The 22,053-nt window shown below is 39.6% G+C and overlaps 1 protein-coding gene and 2 non-coding genes across 3 annotated transcripts; 2 read left to right on the forward strand and 1 right to left on the reverse strand.

Moving 5' to 3' along the window:
- Positions 1-3,605: 3,605 nt before the first annotated feature.
- Positions 3,606-3,977, forward strand: LOC130949779 (uncharacterized). The gene has a single exon (XM_057878413.1). It carries the CDS (start codon positions 3,606-3,608, stop codon positions 3,975-3,977), a length of 372 nt encoding a protein of 123 aa, XP_057734396.1.
- A 10,740-nt stretch (positions 3,978-14,717) lies between these two features.
- On the forward strand, positions 14,718-14,821 carry LOC130953366 (small nucleolar RNA R71). Its single transcript, XR_009075536.1, has one exon. It is a non-coding gene; the product is annotated as a small nucleolar RNA R71 (small nucleolar RNA).
- Positions 14,822-19,790: 4,969 nt separating this feature from the next.
- LOC130953161 (small nucleolar RNA R71) lies at positions 19,791-19,898 on the reverse strand. The gene has a single exon (XR_009075334.1). It is a non-coding gene; the product is annotated as a small nucleolar RNA R71 (small nucleolar RNA).
- Between the last annotated feature and the right edge of the window lie 2,155 nt (positions 19,899-22,053).

The following is a 22,053-nucleotide window of genomic DNA, read 5'->3' on the forward strand; positions in this document are numbered from 1 at the left end:
CATCCAGCGCCCAAAAGTAAAGACCAGCGTCCAAATGCCCAATGAGGACCCCCTAGCTGGTGTTCCATGCCCAAGAGACCTCATAGCATGTGGATCTCATCAAAGCTCAGCCCAAACATTACCAAGTGGGCCCCTGAAGTGGATTTTAGCACTAAATAGATTGTTTTACCCTTACTAGTCATCTGTTTAGTATTTAAGGGATTAGATTTATGTATTCAGACCTTTAATCACCATATTCGCATACCATACACATTTTACATTGTGTTTTTATTTCAGTATAAGTTTCTAAACCTCCTAGGTTGAGGGGAGGAGCCCTGTTGAGTCTAATGAATTAGTAAAAGTACTACTGTTTCTCTTCGATCCGTGTTTGATTAATTCTAAGATGTATATTTGTACTTCATCATGGTGAATAGGATGATCTGACAAATTAGCTCTGTTCATCACATTAAGACGAACGTGCCTGACAAACACCCGCGTCTACTTGGGTTCAGAATGCGTCTTTCGCTGAACAGTGACAAACCAACAGCTTGAATATACGTCTCTCAGACAGCTAATCGACGACTTTGTTGGAAACTTCTTGAGACATCAGTTCAGCCAATTTCCGGGGAGATTAGGGTCTCTGTGGTAGAGGTTAGAACCCAAGGTGCAACATTCTCTGATCCGGAAGATCCAACCTTGTCTGTGGCATTTTAAGTAGGATCATTAAGAAGAATGGACTGTACGAGCTTCACCTTTAATTAGAATGGATCTACACTAAATTTGGGGTTCAGATTTGGAAGAGTATTGGCAGTTGCTCAAACCAGTGTCAATCACATACAGCTTGCCATTGAAGAAATCACTCACAAGCAAAGAGAGCATTAAAACCGGAGTTAATTCAGAAAGACAAAGCAACTCCAATCCTTAACCCTATTCCTATCAATATTTTCTACCTCATTTTATTTATTCCACATTAAAAAGTTTCTCTTTATGAATGAAAATCAACAACCTTCTGATTCCACTTGACTAAGACTTGCAAGATAACCATAGCTTGCTTCAAACCACAATCCTCGTGGGATCGATCCTAACACGATCAGGTATTACTTGGACGACCCAATGCACTTGCTGGTACAACAGTACGAAGGTGTGGGGAATCGTGCTACCAAGTTGCAACTGATCTTTCCAATCAAGAGGAACAATAACTTCTTGAGGTTATTTAGAAGTACAAGGATGCGATTGGATGGAGCCAAAGTGACATTGTGGGAATAAGCCCTCAAATGTGCCTTCATAGAATTTTCTTGGAAGAGGGTGCTAAGCCAATCCTCAACCACAAAGACGGTTAAACCCAACAATCCTTGATGTAGTCAAGAAAGAAGTAAGTCACCTCTTGGAAGTGGACATCATTTATCCTATTTCAGACAGTGAGTAGGTGAGCCCGGTCTAAGTGGTGCCAAAGAAATCCAGGGTAACCATGGTGAAAACGGAAAGTGGAAAGCTTGTTGCAACCCCGATTCAAAATGCTTGGCGGGTGTGCATTGATTACCGCCATCTGAATCAAGCAATGCGGAAGGACCATTACCCGTTGCCATTTATTGATCAAATGTTCAATCGCTTGGCAGGTAAATCCCATTACTTCTTCTTGGATGGATATATTGGATACTTCCAAATTCATATAGCTCCTGAAGATCAGGAGAAAACTACCTTCACTTGTTCCTTTGGATCGTTTGCATATAAAAGAATGTTGTTTGGCTTATGCAATGCACCGGCAACGTTCCAAAGGTGCATGACAAGAGTTTTCTCGGATCTTTTAGAGAATTGCATGGAAGTATTCATGGACGATTTCAATGTTTATGGTAGCTCCTTTGATGATTTCTTAGGGAACTTAGCTAGGGTACTAGAACGGTGTACCAATACCAACCTCGTATTGAACTTTGAAAAATGCCACTCTATGGTGAAGCAAGGCATAGTATTGGGTCATATTGTATCTAAGGACGGAATTTTTGTAGACCCAGCTAAGATTGATGTCATTTCGAGTTTACCTTACCCCTCCTTGGTGAGGGAAATCTATTCCTTTCTTGGTCATGCAGGTTTTTACTATTATTTCATCTAGGATTTTACCAAAGTTGCCTTACCCCTCTCCCGCCTACTTTAAAAGGATGTGGAATTCCATTATGATGAGGATTGAAAAAAGGCTTTTGACAAATTGAAGGCCACGTTGACCACAACCCCTATCGTGCGAGGCCAAAATTGGAACCAATCTTTCGAGATAATGTGCGATGCCTCGAATCATGCCGTAGGTGCCGTGCTAGCATAGCGCGATGGTAACACTCCTTACACTATAGCATATGCTTCAAAAACCTTAGATTCGGCCCAGTCGAATTACACCACTACCAAAAAAGAGCTTTCAGCAATTGTTTTTGCACTAGATAAGTTTCGACCTTATTTGCTAGACTCTAAGGTGGTGGTGTATTCAGACCATGCCGCTTTGAAATATTTGTTGAAGAAAAAAGAGTCAAAGCCTAGGCTAATTAGGTGGATATTGATTTTGCAAGAATTTGACTTGGAGATCAAGGATAGAAGTGGGTCCCAAAATTTGGTAGCGGACTATTTGAGTCGGTTTGAACATTTAACCTTGGACACTACTCCTATCAATAACTCATTCCCCTTAGACACCTTACAAGAAATATCCCAAAGTGCTCCTTGGTTTGCCCCGATTGCCAATTATTTGGTCGCTCGCATTTTTCCCCTACAATTTTCGAAGCATCAAAGGAATAAATTAAAGAGTGATGCTAAGTATTACCTTTGGGATGATCCACATCTGTAGAGGCGTGGGGCGGACCAAGTAATTAGGAAGTGTGTACCGAAATCTGAGTTTCAGTCTATCCTTCAATTTTGCCACTCATCTGGGAGTGGAGGTCACTTTGGCCCACAACGAACGGCAAGGAAATTGCTAGACTGTGGATTCTGGTGGCCCACTTTATTTAGGGATGCCAACCAATTTTGCAAATCTTGTCATCAATGCCAAAAATTTGGAAATACCTCACAAAGATATGAAATGCCCCCAACAACCGATAATTTTTTATGAAATTTTTTATGTTTGGGGCATAGATTTCATGGGGCCATTTCCAAATTCCAATGGGTTTATCTACATTTTGCTAGTCGTGGATTACGTCTCAAAATGGGTGGAAGCAATTCCAACCTGTTGTGATGACATCAATACCGTTGCTTCATTTTTAAGAAACAATATCATTTGAAGATTTGGGTCGCCACGAGCACTCGTGAGCGAACAATGAACCCATTTTTGCAACAGGAAGATTGAGACATTGATGAAAAAGTATGGGATTATTCACAAAGTATCCACAGTCTATCACCCCCAAACCAATGGGCAAGCGGAAGTATCCAACAGTGAGATCAAGAGAATCTTAGAAAAAGTGGTTAACCCACAAAAAAATTATTGTAGTTCCAGATTGGGAGATGCATTATGGGCATATAGGACCACCTACAAGACCCTAATTGGAATGAGCCCCTTTCGCATTGTCTTTGCAAAGACTTGTCATCTTCCAGTTGAAATTCAACACAAGGCATATTAGGCAGTGAAGCATTGCAATCCGAATTTAAAGGGAGCGGAAATGGAACGTAAGCTCCAATTGGAGGAGTTAGAATGTCTTAGACTAGAAGCATATGAGAATTCTAAGATTTATAAGGAAAAGGCCAAGACATTTCATGACCAAAATATAAGGAGGAAGAGCTTTAAGATAGGTGATGAGGTGCTTGTGTACAACTCAAGGTTGCGGTTGATGCTTGGAAAGTTGAGATCTAAATGGGATGGTCCTTTTAGAGTGGTGGACGTCAAGCCCTATGGGGAGGTTAGGGTGGTTCACCCTATCAATGGAACTAGATTCAATATCAATGGTCATAGGGTGAAGCCTTACCACACACAACCCAAACATGCCAAGGAGTTGGAGATTTTCCTCCTTGGAGAGGTTCCAAATGATCAATAAATTCATGCAAGTCCAACTTAGCACTTTAAACTAAAGTGCTAGGTGGGAGACACCCCACTACGGTAACATTATTCTAACCCTTCTCTTTTTGTTTATAGTTCTTTGACTTAATTGCCTTTTGTTATGTTGATTCACCTAAGATTAGTTTAATCTTTAAGTTAGATAGGTTAATTTCCTTATGGGTTATGAATGTTTGAATGTTTATATGTTTGGGGCTGAAGTGTTGATTGAGCTAAGGTTGAGTACCTTAGAAATTGAGAAAAATTTTTGAAAAACAGGGCATCATGCGTACGCACACACTTGTGCGTGCGCACAAAACCCTATTTTTTGCGTCCTGTGCGTGCGCACACTCATGTTTGTGCCCTCTGCTAGCAGCGCCCGCACGGCTTGTGCGTGAGCACTCCCCTATTTTTCCTCGATCAGTGCGTGTGCAGCTGCTTGTGCGTACGCACACACCCCTCTCTCTTCGCACACTCTGTGCGAGCACACAGGCTTGTGCGTTCGCACGCCAACTTGCACCCACTCTGCTGAGAGTGCTGGCACAGCCTGTGCGCATGAACCCCTACCTCTTTTCGTCTCTGTGCGTGCGCACGGACCTATGTGCTCACACATACATGACCTTTCTCCAAGTAAAAAAAAACATTTTCAGTCATTTGTGCAAGCGCACAGCCATGTGCGCCTACACACCTCGACGCACCCCCTCTGCTGGAAGTGTTCACACGTCTGGTACGTCCACATCCCACTCTGTTTCACTTCTTGTGCGTGCACATGCATCCCTCTTTTCTTGCTTTCTGTGCGCACGCACAGGCTTGTGCGCCTGCACACTCCTTTACACACCTTCTGCTTGGAAAGTTCGCATGCTATGTGCATCCGCATCTCCCCCTCTTTCACTTCTTGTGCGTGCGCACGGACCTGTGTGCGCATGCACAAGTCTCAACCTAGGCGTTAAACAGGGTAAAACCCCTGTTGAGCCAGCATCTTCTTCCTTTCTTCTTCTCCATTACTGCTACGCCGCCCCGCGCAGCCTTCTTCCGGCGACCCTGCCGCCGTCAGCCACCACCACCTCTCTTTCTGTCTCTCCTCTCTTTCTTCTTCCTATCTTTTTTTCTCTTTTTTCTTTTCCTTCTCTTACACTAGAGAGCTTCTTCACCTTTGTGGAATTCCAGTGTGTCTCTGGCGAAGCTAACCGCCATGAACTCGCAGTGGCTATAATAAGTGCCATTGTTTCAGCTTTTCATCTTGCCTTCTTCAGCCTTTAATTTTCAGGTTTTTATTTTCTTTTCATGTTAATTTTTGAAAAAAAATTTTTATTTTCTTTTCATGTTAATTAGATTGAATTTATTGCATTCTTTAGCTATCTTTGTATTGCAAGTGTTTAAATTCTGAGTTATTGGGTTGCTTTTTATTGAATTTGAGCATAATTGTGATAAGTTTGCACAATGCACATCAAATGTTTGGTTAAATGCCTAAATGAAACTTTTGTTTGATTCATATGAGATAGCCATCATATGCTTTCAACATTCTCTTGTTTGGCATATTCTATGATTTGTGCAACTTCAAATATGATTTTTGATGATGATCAACTTTAATTTACCAATGCATTCCCTTGTTTCTTGAACTTGAAGTTCCAAACACCCATGTCTTACATGAATTTTGATCTTTTGTTAATGGGTGCTTTGTTTGTGATTGCATTGTTCTTAGTTGAATTCAATTTTCATTGTTCATCTTAGCAATTGAATTGAGCAATCCCATTACAAATGTTCACTTTTTGATGTATTGATCAAACATCTTTTAGCTTTAACTCAAGGATATTGTTTATGTGATTCTCATACTTTTAGTATGAAAAATGACACTTCACTTTGCTTAAATGGTTATTGTTGTTGTGCACCCTCTTTAATAATGAACTTTCATGTCCACAACCCCAATAACCATTTCCTTCAAGAATTCAATTAAGTCATTTTGTGCTTGTTTAAGTTTGCTTGCATCTTAATTCTTTACACTTGCGACTTAAACACTTGATTGAGAAGTATTGAACTTTGATTGTTTTAATAGTGCGATTGCCGTTCAACCGGCTGGTGCGTGTGTTCTAACCGCGTGCACATTTGAAATACACACATTGTTTCATCTCAAATCATACTATTTTGAAAGCTTCCAATTAAGAATTTAAATTTTTCTTCACTTTATTTGTGCTTCCTCATTGATCTTGTTTTACTGTTGGCATATGATCTTGAAATCTTTTGTTTTTAATTATCCTTTTTAGGATGTGTAAGAAAGGTAAAGAACCGGTCACATCACCGATTGTGCAACCAATAACTCGCCCTCTTAATACTTGGTTTATGGATCACCAAAGTGAGAGACCAAGAACAATATGAAGCAATCGAGAAAAGAACAATCTATTGGAAGAGGACACTGAGGGAGGAGGATGATGGAAGTCATCAACCCATGTCAGTAACCACTAGTTGAAGGTGGAGCCCCCGAGTTATTGTTCTCCCAGATTATGAGCATGCACGGAGGACCGTGCAATAATTAAGTGTGGGAGAGGATCGACAACTTTGAGGGGGGTAAAATTCTTTTCTTAAAAACTTTGCAATACCTTCTAGTTTCTTTCTTCATTTTTTGCAATTTTGTTCTTATTGCACTTTGCTTGGTTTGTTTGTATATATTTCTTTAGTGCTTATAGTTTTATGGTATTAAATACTTGCATGTTGCATGGTAGAATACATAAGTTTGGTAAAATAACAAGAAATTTTCATGAAATCTTTCTTAGGGCGTGCCATTGATTGAATTGAAAATTTTAGTTTTCAACTTGCTTGAAGTATCCTTTTCATAGAACATAGAAAAAGAGCTAGAACAACATACCTTGTGAGATTTGAGCTCTAATAGATGGTTGCACATTTTCAACCATAAAGTTTGTTCTTGTGTGTTATACTCCTTTTTTAGTGTGATCTTAGATTTGCGTGAATATTTATGTCCTGTATTTGGTGTTTGAATGCATTTAGCATGATTGAGGCTATTTTTGATATTGAACTCACTAACCTATATAACCAACCCTTACATTCACCCTTGTAACCCCTTTTGAGCCCTTAAATCCCCTTTTGTTCTAATTCTAAGCACATTATTCTCCCTAAATTGAAAAACCATTGATGTCCTTAGATTGCTCTTTGATTAGCTTGGGTGGAGTAGTGTGTGTTACTCAAAGTGTGGGGGAAAATTGATGGGAAACATTGGTGATAAAGTTACATGCGATATTCATTGTGAAAATATGGAAAATGGATAAATACCCATGCATTCATTGTTCAAGACATATGCATCTCTTGTTGTTGAAAAAAAAGAAAATTTTGATTCTGTAATTAAAAAAAATCAAATAAAATCTTGTGCATAGTAGCATATGAAATAAAAAGCGAAATAAATAAAAGGATGCATATGTTTGTGTTTTGGAAAAGAAAATGCATGAGTAAATGTGAGATAGGAGATAGGAGATAAATGGGTGGTTAGGTTGTTTTGTTATGTGTATATAGGTTGATATAGGATTAGGTGGACACTTGAGCTAATGAAATATCTAATTCACTATGTCCACTTAACCATATTAATCTTACCTTAACCCTAGCCCTATTACAACCCTCTAAAGACCTCATGATATTTGTTTTCATGCATCAAATATTAGTTTATTGTTAGATGACTTGCAAATCTTTGAAAAAACATTATTAAAGGAGAATTGAGTGATTAAACCCTAAATACTGAGTGAATAGAGTGAATACACATCCGGTGAGGGATTTGATCACTCAATTCTATGTTTTTATCTCTTATAGTGTATCTTCTTGCAAGTTGTTTGTTAGTTTTGAAAATCTCAATTCAATTCTTTGGACATTGATCATAGTGCATTGACTTTTTGCCTTGGCCCTAAGGCTTTCGGGATTGATTGGAATTTCATGGTTTGTTTCTACCAAATTTCAGTAGAATAGATATTAGTAGGTAATATCTAGGATAGTTGCATGCATATAGGTAGTACATTAAATAAATTGTTTGCCCATTTCATTCATCTCCTTTGATTGTGAATAGCATGAGGACATGCTAGTGTTTAAGTGTGGGGGAATTAATGAATCCATATTTTACGATAATTTTTATTAAAATTAAGAGGATTTCATCATATAAACCTACACTTATTCCATTAAATAGCATGCTTTTGAGCTTTTCTCCTAAATTATGCTTGATTATGAAAACATGCTCCTTTGTGATTGGTGCACGAAATTGTGATCATCAACAATGGCGCCAAAAACTTGGTAGCGCTCTCAAACGTGAATCACACTAAGTCACAACTCCACACAACTAACCAGCAAGTGCATTGGGTCGTCTAAGTAATACCTTACGTGAGTAAGGGTCGATCCCACGGAGATTGTTGGTATGAAGCAAGCTATGGTCATCTTGTAAATCTCAGTTAGGCGGATAATAAATGTTATGGAGTTTTCGAATAATAAATAAAGCATAAAATAAAGATAGAGTTACTCATGTAATTCAATGGTGGGAATTTCAGATAAGTGTATGGAGATGCTTGTCCTTGTTGGATCTCTGCTTTCCTACTGCCTTCCTTCAATCCTTCTTATTCCTTTCCATCGCAAGCTGTATGTAAGGCATCACCATTGTCAATGGCTACATCTCATCCTCTCAGTGAAAAATGTCCAAATGCTCTGTCACGGCACGGCTAATCATCTGTTGGTTCTCAATCATGTTGGAATAGAATTCCTTGATTCTTTTGCGTTTATCATCACGCCCAACAATCACGAGTTTGAAACTCGTCACAGTCATTCAATCCCTGAATCCTACTCAGAATACCACAGAAAAGGTGTAGACTTTCTGGATTCTCATGAATGCCGCCATCAATCTAGCTTATACCACGAAGATTCTGATTAAGGAATCCAAGAGATATGCGCCCGGTCTAAAGTAGAACGGAAGTGGTTGTCAGTCACGCATTCATAGGTGAGAATGATGATGAGTGTCACGGATCATCACATTCGTCATGGTGAAGTGCAACGAATATCTTAGAACATGAATAAACTGAATTGAGTAGAAAATAGTAGTAATTGTATTGAAACTTAATCTATGGTGTGTAGAAACTCCACCATTAAAAATACATAAGTGATGAAGGTTCAGGCATGGCCGAATGGCCAGCCACCAAAACATGATCACAAGACCGAATGGTCAAAAGACTGAACAGTCAAAAGACACTGAATACAATAGTAAAAAGTCCTATTTATACTAGACTATCTACTAGGGTTTACAGAAGTAAGTAATTGATGCAGAAATCCACTTCCGGGGCCCACTTGGTGTGTGCTTAGGCTGAGCTTGAACTTTACATGAGCTGAGGCTTCTTTTGGAGTTGAACACCAAGTTGTAACGTGTTTTTGGCGTTCAACTCTGGTTCGTGACGTGTTTCTGGCGTTTGACTCCAGAATACAGCATAGAACTGGCGTTGAGGGCCAGTTTACGTCATCTAATCACAAATAAAGTATAAACTATTATATATTTCTGAAAAACTCTGGATGTCTACTTTCCAACGCCATTAAGTGCGCGCCATTTGGAGTTCTGTAGCTCCAAAAAATCCATTTCGATTGCGGAGAGGTCAGAATCCAACAGCATCAGTAGTCTTTTGTCAGCCTTTTATCAGAGTTTTGCTCAAGTCCCTCAATTTCAGCCAGAAATTACCTGAAATCACAGAAAAATACACAAACTCATAGTAAAGTCCAGAAATGTAAATTTAGCATAAACACTAATGAAAACATCCCTAAAAATAACTGGATTATACTAAAAACTATCTAAAAACAATGCCAAAAAGCGTATAAATTATCCGCTCATCACAACACCAAACATAAATTGTTGCTTGTCTCCAAGCAACTGAAATCAATTAGATGAGCGGGACTTGTAGCTTTTGGCTTCTGAACAGTTTTGGCATCTCACTTTCTCCTTTGAAGTTTAGAATGATTGGCAACTCTAGGAACTTAGAATTTCAGATAGTGTTATTGATTCTCCTAGTTAAGTTTGTTGATTCTTGAACACAGCTACTTTTATGAGTCTTGGCCGTGGCCCTAAGCATTTTGTTTTCCAGTATTACCACTGGATACATAAATGCCACAGACACATAGTTGGGTGAACCTTTTCAGATTGTGACTCAGCTTTTCTAAAGTCCCCAGTTAGAGGTGTCCAGAGTTCTTAAGCACACTCTTTTTACTTTGGACCACGACTTTAACCACTCAGTCTCAAGCTTTTTCACTTGGACCTGCATGCCACAAGCACATGGTTAGGGACAGCTTGATTTAGCCGCTTAGGCCTGGATTTTATTTCCTTGGGCCCTCCTATCCATTAATGCTCAAAGCCTTGGATCCTTTTTACCCTTGCCTTTTGGTTTTAAGGGCTATTGGCTTTTTCTGCTTGCTTTTTCTTTTTCTTTCTATTTTTTTGCCTTTTTTTTTCTTTTTTTTTCACAAGCTTTTGCTATTCACTGCTTTTTCTTACTTCAAGAATCAAATTTATGATTTTTCAGATTATCAATATCATTTCTCTTTGTTCATCATTCTTGCAAGAGCCAACAATTTTAACATTCATAAACAAGATCAAAATTATGCACTGTTCAAGCATTCATTCAGAAAACAAAAAGTATTGTCACCACATCAATATAATTAAACTAAATTCAAGGATAATTTTGAAATTTATGTACTTCTTGTTCTTTTGAATTAGAAACATTTTTCATTTAAGAGAGGTGAAGGGTTCAAGGAATTATTTATAGCCTTAAGACATAGTTACTCAATACTAATGATCATGAAGTAGAGACATAAAACATAGATGACATAATAAGCATAAAAACAAAAAAAAAATAGAAAAATAAGAACAAGGAATGAATCCACCTTAGTGATGGTGGCGCTTTCTTCTTGAAGACCCAATGATGTCCTTGAGTTCTTCTATGTCTTTTCCTTGCCTTTGTTGCTCCTCCCTCATTGCTCTTTGATCTTCTCTAATTTCATGGAGAATGATGGAGTGCTCTTGATGTTCCACCCTTAATTGATTCATATTGTATCTCAAATCTTCTAGAGAAGTGTTGAGTTGTTCCCAATAGTTGTTGGAGGAAAGTGCATCCCTTGAGGCATCTCCGAGATTTCTTGGTGATGAGCTTCCTCATGCGTCTCTTGGGTTCCATGAGTGGGCTCTCTTGTTTGCGCCATCCTTTTCTTAGTGATGGGCTTGTCCTCCTCAATGGGGACGTCTCCTTCTATGATGACTCCAGCTGAGTAACATAGATGGCAAATAAGATGAGGAAAAGCTAGCCTTGCCAAGGTAGAGGGCTTTTTGGCTATTTTATAGAATTCAAGGGAGATGATTTCATGAACTTCTACTTCCTCTCTATTCATAATGCTATGAATCATGATGGCCAGATCCACAGTAACTTCAGATCGGTTGCTAGTGGGGATGATGGAGCGTTGGATGAACTCCAACCATCCTCTAGCCACAGGCTTGAGGTCCAGTCTTCTTAATTGAACCGGCTTGCCTTTGGAGTCTCTTTTCCATTGAGCTCCTTCAACACATATGTCCATAAGGACTTGGTCTAACCTTTGATCAAAGTTGACCCTTCTTATGTAGGGGTGTGCATCTCCTTGCATCATGGGTAAGTTGAATGCCAACCTCACATTTTCTGGACTAAAATCTAAGTATTTCCCCCGAACCATTGTAAGATAGTTCTTTGGATTCAGGTTCATACTTTGATCATGGTTCTTAGTGATCCATGCATTGGCATAGAACTCTTGAACCATCAAGATTCCGACTTGTTGAATGGGGTTGGTCAAAACTTCCCAACTTCTTCTTTGGATCTCATGTTGGATCTCCAGAAACTCATTTTTCTTGAGCTTGAAAGGGACCTCAGGGATCACCTTCTTCTTGGCCACAACACATAGAAGTGGTCTGGATGGGCTTTGGAGATGAACCTTTCCATCTTCCATGACTCGGAGGTAGAAGCTTTTGCCTTCCCTTTCCCTTTTCTGGAGGTTTCTCCGGCCTTAGGTGCCATCAATGGTAATGGAAAAACAAAAAGCTTATGCTTTTACCACACCAAAATTAGAATATTGCTCGCCCTCGAGAAAGTGAAGAAAGAAAAGAAGAAGAAGAAGAGAAAATATGGAGGAGAGTGGAGAAATGTGTATTTGGCCAAGGTATAGGAGAGGGAGTTGTGTTGTGTGAAATTTAAGGAGAATAGAGGGGTTTATATAGTGAGAGGAGAGGGAGTAGGTTCGGCCATTTAGGATGGGTTTGGGTGGGAAAGAAATTTTGAATTTTGAAGGTAGGTGGGGTTTATGGGGAAGAGTAGATGGATGTGAGTGGTGAAGAGGGTAATTGGGAAGAGAGATTGAGGTGATTGGTGAAGGGTTTTGGGGAAGAGTGTTTATTGGAAAGAGAGGATGAATGTTGAGAAGAGGGGAGAATATGGTAGGTGGGGATCCTATGGGGTCCACAGATCCTGAGATGATCCTATGGGGTCCACAGATCCTGAGGTGTCAAGGATTTACATCCCTGCACCAATTAGGCATGTATAATGCCTTTGCATGGAATTCTGGCATTTAAATGTCGAGGTGATGCATGTTCTAGGCGTTCAACGCCCATGTGCAGCATGTTTCTGGCGTTGAACGCCAGTTCCATGCTTATTTCTGGCGTTCAGCGCCAGCTCTCCTCAGGGTATATTCCTGGCATTTAAACGCTAGGATGCTTCTTATTTCTGGCGTTCAACGCCAGATCCATACTCTATTCTGGCGTTGAACGCCAGCCAGATGCTCCTTACTGGTGTTTAAACGCCAGTAAGTCCTTCCTCCAGGGTGTGATTTTTCTTCTGCTATTTTTGATTCTGTTTTTAATTTTAATATTTTTTGTGACTCCACATGATCATGAACCTAATAAAACATAAAATATCAATAAAAATAAAAATAAAATTAGATAAATAAAAATTGGATTGCCTCCCAAGAAGCGCTTCTTTAATGTTAATAGCTTGACAGTGGGCTCTCATGGAGCCTCACAGGTGATCAAGTCAATGTTGTTGACTCCCAACACTAAACTTAGAGTTTGGATGTGGGGATTCAACACCAAACTTAGAGTTTGGCTATGGCCTCTCAACACCAAACTTAGAGTTTGATTGTGGGGGCTTTGTTTGACTCTGTACTGAGAGAAGCTTTTCATGCTTCCTCTCCATTATTAAAGAAGAAGATCCTTGAGACTTAAACACAAGGTAGTCTCCATTCAATTGAAGGACTAATTCTCCTCTGTTAACATCTATCACAGCTCCTGCTGTGGCTAGGAAAGGTCTTCCAAGGATGATGCATTCATCCTCCTCCTTCCTAGTGTCTAAGATTATGAAATCAGCAGGGATGTAAAGGCCTTTAATCTTCACTAATACATCCTCTACTAATCCATAAGCCTGTCTTACTGACTTGTCTACCATTTATAATGAGAACATGACAGGTTGTACCTCAATGATTCCCAGCTTCTCCATTACAGGGAGTGGCATAAGATTTATACCTGACCCTAGGTCACACAGAGCTCTTTCAAAGATCATGGTGCCTATGGTGCAGGCTATCATGAATTTACCAGGATCTTGTTTCTTTTGAGATAAAGTTTGCTGAACCCATATATCTAGTTCACCAATGAGTAAGGGAGGTTCACCGTCCCAAGTCTCATTACCAAATAACTTGGCATTCAGCTTCATGATAGCTCCTAAATATTGAGAAACTTGCTCTCCAGTTACATCTTCATCCTCTTCAGAGGAAGAATAGTCTTCAGAGCTCATGAATGGCAGAAGGAGGTTTAATGGAATCTCTATGGTCTCTATATGAGCCTCAGATTCCTTTGGGTCCTCAATAGGAAACTCCTTCTTGCTTGAGAGACGTCCCATGAGGTATTCCTCATTGGGATTCACGTCCTCTCCTTCCTTCTCTAGGTTCGGCAATATTGATTATATCAATTGCCTTGCACTCTCTTTTTGGATTCTCTTCAGTATTGCTTGGGAGAGTACTAGGAGGAGTTTCAGTGATTTTCTTACTCAGCTAGCCCACTTGTGCCTCCAGATTTCTAATAGAGAACCTTGTTTCACTCATGAAACTGAAAGTCACCTTAGACAGATCAGAGACTAAGTTTGCTAAGTTAGAGGTGCTCTATTCAGAATTCTCTGTCTGTTGTTGAGAAGATGATGGATAAGGCTTGATATTGCTGAGCCTATTTCTTCCACCATTATTAAAGCCTTGTTGAGGCTTTTGTTGATCCTTCCATGAGAAATTTAGATGATTTCTCCATGATGAATTATAGGTGTTTCCATAAGGTTCACCCATATAATTTACCTCTGCTATTGCAGGGTTATCAGGATCATAAGCTTCTTCTTCAGAAGATGCCTCTTTAGTACTGTTGGATGCATTTTGCCATCCATTCAGATTTTGAGAAATCATGTTGACTTGCTGAGTCAACAGTTTGTTCTGAGCCAATATGGCATTCAGAGCATCAATTTCAAGAACTTCCTTCCATTGAGGCATCCCATTATTCACGGAATTCCTCTCAGAAGTGTACATGAACTGGTTATTTGCAACCATATCAATAAGTTCTTGAGCTTCTGCAGGCATTTTCTTTAGGTGAATGGATCCACCTGTAGAATGGTCCAGTGACATCTTAGAGAACTAAGATAGACCATAATAGAATATATCTATCATGGTCCTTTCTGAAAACATGTCAGAAGAACATCTTTTGGTCATCTGCTTGTATCTTTCCCAAGCTTCATAGAGGGATTCACCATCTTTTTGTTTGAAGGTCTGAACATCTACTCTAAGCTTGCTCAGTGATAAACCCATATTTCATGGTTTATCTTGTGCTCAATTGAGTAGTTTTCATCTACTCTTTACCCACTTATTCATACTATTTGCATGTTTTACATTTTCCTTCCTAATTATGTGCTTTGATTGAAAACATGCTTCTTTGGACTTATATTTGCTAATATTAATCCTCTCTTATTACCATTAGATGCCTTGATATGTGTATTAAGTGTTTTCAGATATTATAGGGCAGGAATGACTTAGAGGATGGAAAGGAAGCATGCAAAAGTAGAAGGAATACAATAAGTTGGAGAAACTGCTAAGCTGTCCAGCCTGACCTCTTCGCACTCAAACAGCTATAACTTTAGCTACAGAGGTCCAAACGACGCGGTTTCAGTTGCGTTGGAAAGCTAACGTCTGGGGCTTCGATTTGATATATAATTTTCCATAGCTGCCCCAACGCCAGACGATGCGAACGCGTGAGTCACGCGGACGCGTGACCTAGCAGGAACGCAACCCGCGCGGCCGCGTGAGCCATGCGGCCGTGTCACTTTTCCGCGACCTGTACGAACCAGAAAGCACTGGAAGTAATTTCTGGGCTGTTTCTGACCCAGTTTTCGGCCCAGAGAACACAGGTTAGAGGCTATAAAGTGGGGGAATGCATCCATTCATAGGGATGCCATTCATAATTCTCTTTTTATTATTTTAGATGTAGTTTTCAGAGAGAGAGAGGTTCTCTCCTCTCTCTTAGGATTAGGATTTAGGGCTTCTCTTAGTTTTAAGAGTGACTCTCGATCCCAGGTTTTATATTCCTTTTACTTTATATTTTTCTTCTATTTGGGATACTCTAATGATTTTATTTTATTACTTGAATTATTATTTATCTTTTCAATTTGGCTTATGCTACATTCATGTTATGATTTTCTTAATTAATATTATTTGAGGTACTTCAGATTTACTTTTGCCTTGCTTTATTTATACAAATGCTTTTAATTTAATTTAGATTTTTCCCCCTTTTGGCTTGGGTTAAGTGATTGGTAACTGATGAGCGGATAATTTATACACTTTTTGGCATTGTTTTTAGTATGTTTTTGTTATGATTTAGTTAGTTTTTATTATATTTTTATTAGTTTTTAATTAAAATTCACTTTTCTGGACTTTACTATGAGTTTGTGTGTTTTTCTGTGATTTCAGGTATTTTCTGGCTGAAATTGAGGGACCTGAGCAAAAATCTGATCCAGAGATTCAAAAGGACTGCAGATGCTGTTGGATTCTGACCTCCCTGCACTCGAAGTGGATTTTCTGGAGCTACAGAAGCCCAATTGGCTCGCTCTCAACGGCGTTGGAAAGTAGACATCCTGGGCTTTCCAGCAATATATAATAGTCCATACTTTGCCCAAGATTTGATGGCCCAAACCGGCGTTCAAAGTCACCTCAAGAAATTCCAGCGTTAAACGCCGGAACTGGCACCTAATTGGGAGTTAAACGCCCAAACTGGCACTAAAGCTGGCGTTTAACTCCAAGGAGAGTCTCTACACGAAAAAGCTTCATTGCTCAGCCCAAGCACACACCAAGTGGGCCCGGAAGTGGATTTTTATGTCATTTACTCATCTATGTACTAATTTTCTATAAGTAGGACCTTTTACTATTGTATTAAGGAGACTTTGGTAGCTATCTTTGTTTTATGCTATCTTAGACCTCTGGGAGGCTGGCCATTCGGCCATGCCTAGACCTTGTTCTTATGTATTTTCAACGGTGGAGTTTCTACACACCATAGATTAAGGTGTGGAGCTCTGCTGTACCTCGAGTATTAATGCAATTACTATTGTTCTTCCATTCAATTCCGCTTGTTCTTTATCCAAGATATCACTTGTTCTTTAACATGATGAAGGTGATGATTGACGCCCATCACCATTCTCACTCATGAACAAGGTGACTGACAACCATTCTTGTTCTACAATCATCTGAGGCTTAGTGAATATCTCTTGGATTCCTGATTGCACGATGCATGGTTGATCGCCTGACAACCGAGTGCTCGCCTGACAAACGAGCCAACCATTCCGTGAGATCAGAGTCTTCGTGGTATAGGCAAGAACTGATGGCAGCATTCAAGAGAATCCGGAAGGTCTAACCTTGTCTGTGGTATTCTGAGTAGGATTCAATGACTGAATGACTGTGACGTGCTTCAAACTCCTAGCAGGCTAGGGCGTTAGTGACAGACGCAAAAGTATCAATGGATATTATTCCGGCCTGACCGAGAACCGACAGCTGAATTTCGCTATGCCGTGACAGGACATATGCAATCGCTTTCACTGAGAGGATGGGAGGTAGCTGCTGACAACAGTGAAACCCTACACGAGCTTGCCATGGAAAGGAGTAAGAAGGATTGGATGAAGGCAGTAGGAAAGCAGAGAGACGGAAGGGAAGGCATCTTCATACACTTGTCTGAAGCTCTTACACCAATGATATGCATAAGTATCTCTATCTTTATCTTTATATTATTTTCGTTCATCATCATATACATTTGAGTTTGCCTGACTAAGATTTACAAGATGACCATAGCTTGCTTCAATGCTAACAATCTCCGTGGGATCGACCCTTACTCACGTAAGGTATTACTTGGACGACCCAGTGCACTTGCTGGTTAGTTGTGCGAAGTTGTGTAATGCCATGGTATTGAGCTACCACGTTTTTGGAGCCATTACCGGGGATTATGAGAGTTGTGAAAAGTATTCTTCACAATTTCGCGCACCAAGTTTTTGGCGCCGTTGCCGGGGATTGTTCAAGTTTTGAGCAAGCTTTTGGTAACAATGCCTGGGATTGTTCTAGTTTGGACAACTGACGGTTCATCTTGTTGCTTAGATTAGGTATTTATTTTTTTTCGAAATTCTTGAAAATGAATTCTAGAGTTTCATGATGATTTGTTGAAATCTGGCTGGCTGAGAAGCCATGTCTAATCTGATTGGACCGAGGTTTCAACTTATCACCACAAGAGCTTGTTGATTTTCATCAATTTTGCTTTTGGAGCAGTGATCTGCTAAGGCTTGGCTGACCTTTGGTCATGTCTAGTGTTTTGGACCGAAGCTTTCTTTGAAAGCTTGGCTGGCTGTGAAGCCATGTCTAAATTCCTGGACCGGAGTCTTAGACTAGCATTGCACTGATTCCTGGAATTCTCATTAAGAATTTTGATACCTTTTTCCACTTAATTTTCGAAAAACACAAAAAAATTACAAAATCATAAAAACCAAAAAAAATATTTGCTGTTTCTTGCTTGAGTCTAGAGTCTCATCTTAAGTTTGGTGTCAAATGCATGTTTTTTGTTACATTTTTCGAATCCATGCATATATTTCTTTGTTTTGATCTTTGAATTCTTTTGGCTTGAGTATGTATGTGTCTCATATAGTGTCAGTAGTACACAAACTGCTAAGTTTGGTGTCTTGCATGCATTGTTATTTGATTCTTGTTGCATTTTGATTATTAAAAATCCAAAAATATTTTTAATTTGTGTCTTTTCAAGTCAATAATACAAAGAATTGAAGATTCAGAACATACTGCAGAGGAATTATACAGAAAAAGCTGAGCATTCAAAAATGTCCAGTGAAGAAGGCAGACTGGCGTTTAAACGCCAGCCAGGGTACCTGGTTGGGCGTTTAACGCCCAAAAAGGTAGCATTTTGGGCGTTAAACGCCAGAATGTATACCATTCTGGGCGTTTAACGCCAGGATGGTGCTAGGGGGAAGATTTTGTTTTCAAATCAATTTTTTTTCAAGTTTTCAAAGTTTTTCAAAACCAAATCTTTTTCAAATCATATCTTTTCAATCAAATGTTTTCAAAATCAATTTCTTTCCTTTTTCAAAGATACTTACTATCAATTAATGATTTGATTCAACATTTCAAGTATGTTGCCTTTTCTGTTGAGGAAGGTTTTATGTTTGAATCATATCTCTTCTTGTTAGGCAAGTCATCAATTTCTTTTTAAATCATATCTTTTCAAATTGTTTTCAAAACAAATCTTTTTAAAATGTATTTCAAATCATATCTTCTCAATTATATCTTTTTAAAACCATAACTTTTCAATCATATCTTTTCAATCACATCTTTTTCAAAATAAGTTTTCAATCAAATCTTTCTAATTTCTAATTTCAAAATCTTTTTCAAAAATCACTTGATTTCTTTTTCACTTTTAATTTTCGAAAATTATCAATCAAATTTTCAAAATGTTTTCAAAATCTTTTAATTGAATTTTCGAAAATTCTCTTCCCTCCTTCCCACATCCTTCTATTTATGGAGTACCACTCCTTCTAAATGCACAATTCGAACCTTATCTAATTAAAGTTCGAATTTTTCTTCTCCTTCTTCTTACTATTTCTCTTTTCCTCTGACACTTCAAGGAATCTCTATACTGTGACATAGAGGATTCCACATTTTCTTTTTCTCTCCTCTTTCATATGAGCAGGAGCAGAGACAAAGGCATTCTTGTTGAAGCTGATCCTGAACCTGAAAGGACCTTGAAGAGAAAGCTAAGAGAAGCTAAAGCACAACTCTCTTTAGAGGACCTGACCGAATTCTTCAAGGAAGAAGAACACATGGCAGCCGAAAACAACAACAATGCCAACAATGCAAGGAAGGTGCTGGGTGACTTCACTGCACCTACTCCTGATTTTATGGGAGAAGCATCTCTATCCCTGCCATTGGAGCAAACAACTTTGAGCTTAAGCCTCAATTAGTTTCTCTAATGCAACAGAATTGCAAGTTCCATGGACTTCCAATGGAAGATCCTCATCAGTTCTTAGCTGAATTCTTGCAAATCTGTGACACAGTCAAGACTAATGGGGTTAACCCTGAGGTCTACAGACTGATGCTATTCCCTTTTGCTGTAAGAGACAGAGCTAGAATATGGTTGGATTCTCAACCTAAAGAAAGCCTGGACTCTTGGGAAAAGCTAGTCAATGCCTTCTTGGCAAAGTTCTTTCCACCACAAAGATGGAGTAAGCTTAGAGTGGAAGTCCAAACCTTCAGACAGAAGGATGGAGAATCCCTCTATGAAGCTTGGGAAAGATACAAACAATTAATCAGAAGATGTCCCTCAGACATGCTTTCTGAATGGAGCATCATAGGTATTTTCTATGATGGTCTCTCTGAACTATCCAAGATGTCTTTGGATAGCTCTGCTGGAGGATCTCTTCATCTGAAGAAGACGCCTGCAGAAGCTCAAGAATTGATTGAAATGGTTGCAAATAACCAATTCATGTACACTTCTGAAAGGAATCCTGTGAACAATGGACTAGTCAGAAGAAAGGAGTTCTTGAGATTGACACTTTGAATGCCATATTGGCTCAGAACAAGATATTGACTCAACAAGTCAATTTGATTTCTCAAAGTCTGTCTGGAATGCAAAATGCACCAAACAGTACTAAGGATGCTTCATCTGAGGAAGAAGCTTATGATCCTGAGAACCCTTCCATGGAAGAGGTGAATTACCTAGGAGAACCCTATGGAAACACCTATAATTCTTCATGGAGAAATCACCTAAATCTCTCATGGAAGAATCAAGAGAGACCTCAACAAGGTTTCAATAACAATAATGGTGGAAGAAACAGGTTTAGCAATAGCAAGCCTTTTCCATCATCTTCTCAGCAACAGACAGAGAGTTCTAAGCAGAATACTTCTGACTTAGCACAACGGTCTCTGATCTAATAAAGACCACTCAAAGTTTCATGAATGAAACAAGGTCCTCCATCAGAAATTTGGAAGGACAAGTGGGTCAGCTGAGCAAGAAAGTTACTGAACTCCCTCCTAGTACTCTCCAAGTAATACAGAAGAAAATCCAAAGGAGAGTGCAAAGCCATAACCATGGCCGAATGTGGAGAGGAAAGAGAGGAGGAGGACGCCACTGAGGAAGACCTCAGTGGCGTGTACCAATCTCCTCTGAGTTCCAATGGGAATCTGAGGCTCAAATGAGACCATAGAGATTCCATTGGACTTACTTCTGCCATTCATGAGCTCTGATGAGTATTCTTCTTCTGAAGAGGATGAGTATGTCACTGAAGAGCAAGTTGCTAAATACCTTGGAGCAATCATGAAGCTAAATGACAAGTTATTTGGAAATGAGACTTGGGAGGATGAACCTCCCTTGCTCACCAAAGAACTGGATGACTTGTCTAGGCAGAAACTGCCTCAAAGAGGCAAGATCCTGGGAAGTTTTCTATACCTTGTACCATAGGCACCATGACCTTCAAGAAGGCCTTGTGTGACTTAGGGTCAAGTGTAAACCTCATGCCCCTCTCTGTAATGGAGAATTAGGGATCTTTGAGGTGCAAGCTGCAAGAATCTCATTAGAGATGGCAGACAATTCAAGAAACAAGCTCATGGACTTGTAGAGAATGTTTTGGTGAAGATTGAAGACCATTACATCCCTACTGACTTCATAGTCCTAGAGACTGGGAAGTGCATGGATGAATCCATCATCCTTGGCAGACCCTTCCTAGCCACAGCAAAAGCTGTGATTGATGTTGATAGAGGAGAGTTGATCATTCAAGTGAATGAAGAATCCTTGGTGTTTAAGGCCCAAGGACATCCCTCTATCATCATGGAGAGGAAGCATGAAGAGCTTCTCTCAAAACAGAGCCAAGCAGAGCCCCCACAGTCAAACTCTAAGTTTGGTGTTGGGAGGTTCCAACACGGTTCTGAGCATTTCTGAGGGTCCATGAGAGTCCTCTGTCAAGCTAATGACATTAAAGAAGCGCTTGTTGGGAGGCAACCCAATGTTTTATAGTTAACTATTTTCTTTTGTTATTTTATCTTTTTTGTAGGTTGATGATCATAAGAAGTCACAAAACAATGAAAAAAGCAAAACAGAATGAAAACAGGAAGAAAAACAGCACACCCTGGAGGAGAAGAAGCTGGCGTTCAAACGCCAGTAATACTAGCTGTTGGGCGTTTAACGCCCAGTCTGGCACCATTCTGGGCGTTTAACGCCAGAAAGGCGCACCAGACTGGCGTTAAACGCCAGTAAAGGGCAACAACCTGGCGTTAAACGCCAGGAATGGGCACCAGCCCGGCGTTTAACGCCAGAAATAGCTCAAAACGTGATTTTGAGCAACATTTGGTGCAGGGATGACTTTTCCTTGACACCACAGAATCTGTGGACCCCACAGGACCCCACCATCACTTTCTCTCTTCTTCCCCCATTCACCAATCACCTCAATACCTCTTCCCCAAAAACCCTTCACCTATCAAATCCCATCTTTCTC

This window comes from Arachis stenosperma, chromosome 9 (genome assembly GCF_014773155.1).
Source record: "Arachis stenosperma cultivar V10309 chromosome 9, arast.V10309.gnm1.PFL2, whole genome shotgun sequence".
NCBI classification, from domain to species: Eukaryota; Viridiplantae; Streptophyta; class Magnoliopsida; order Fabales; family Fabaceae; genus Arachis; species Arachis stenosperma.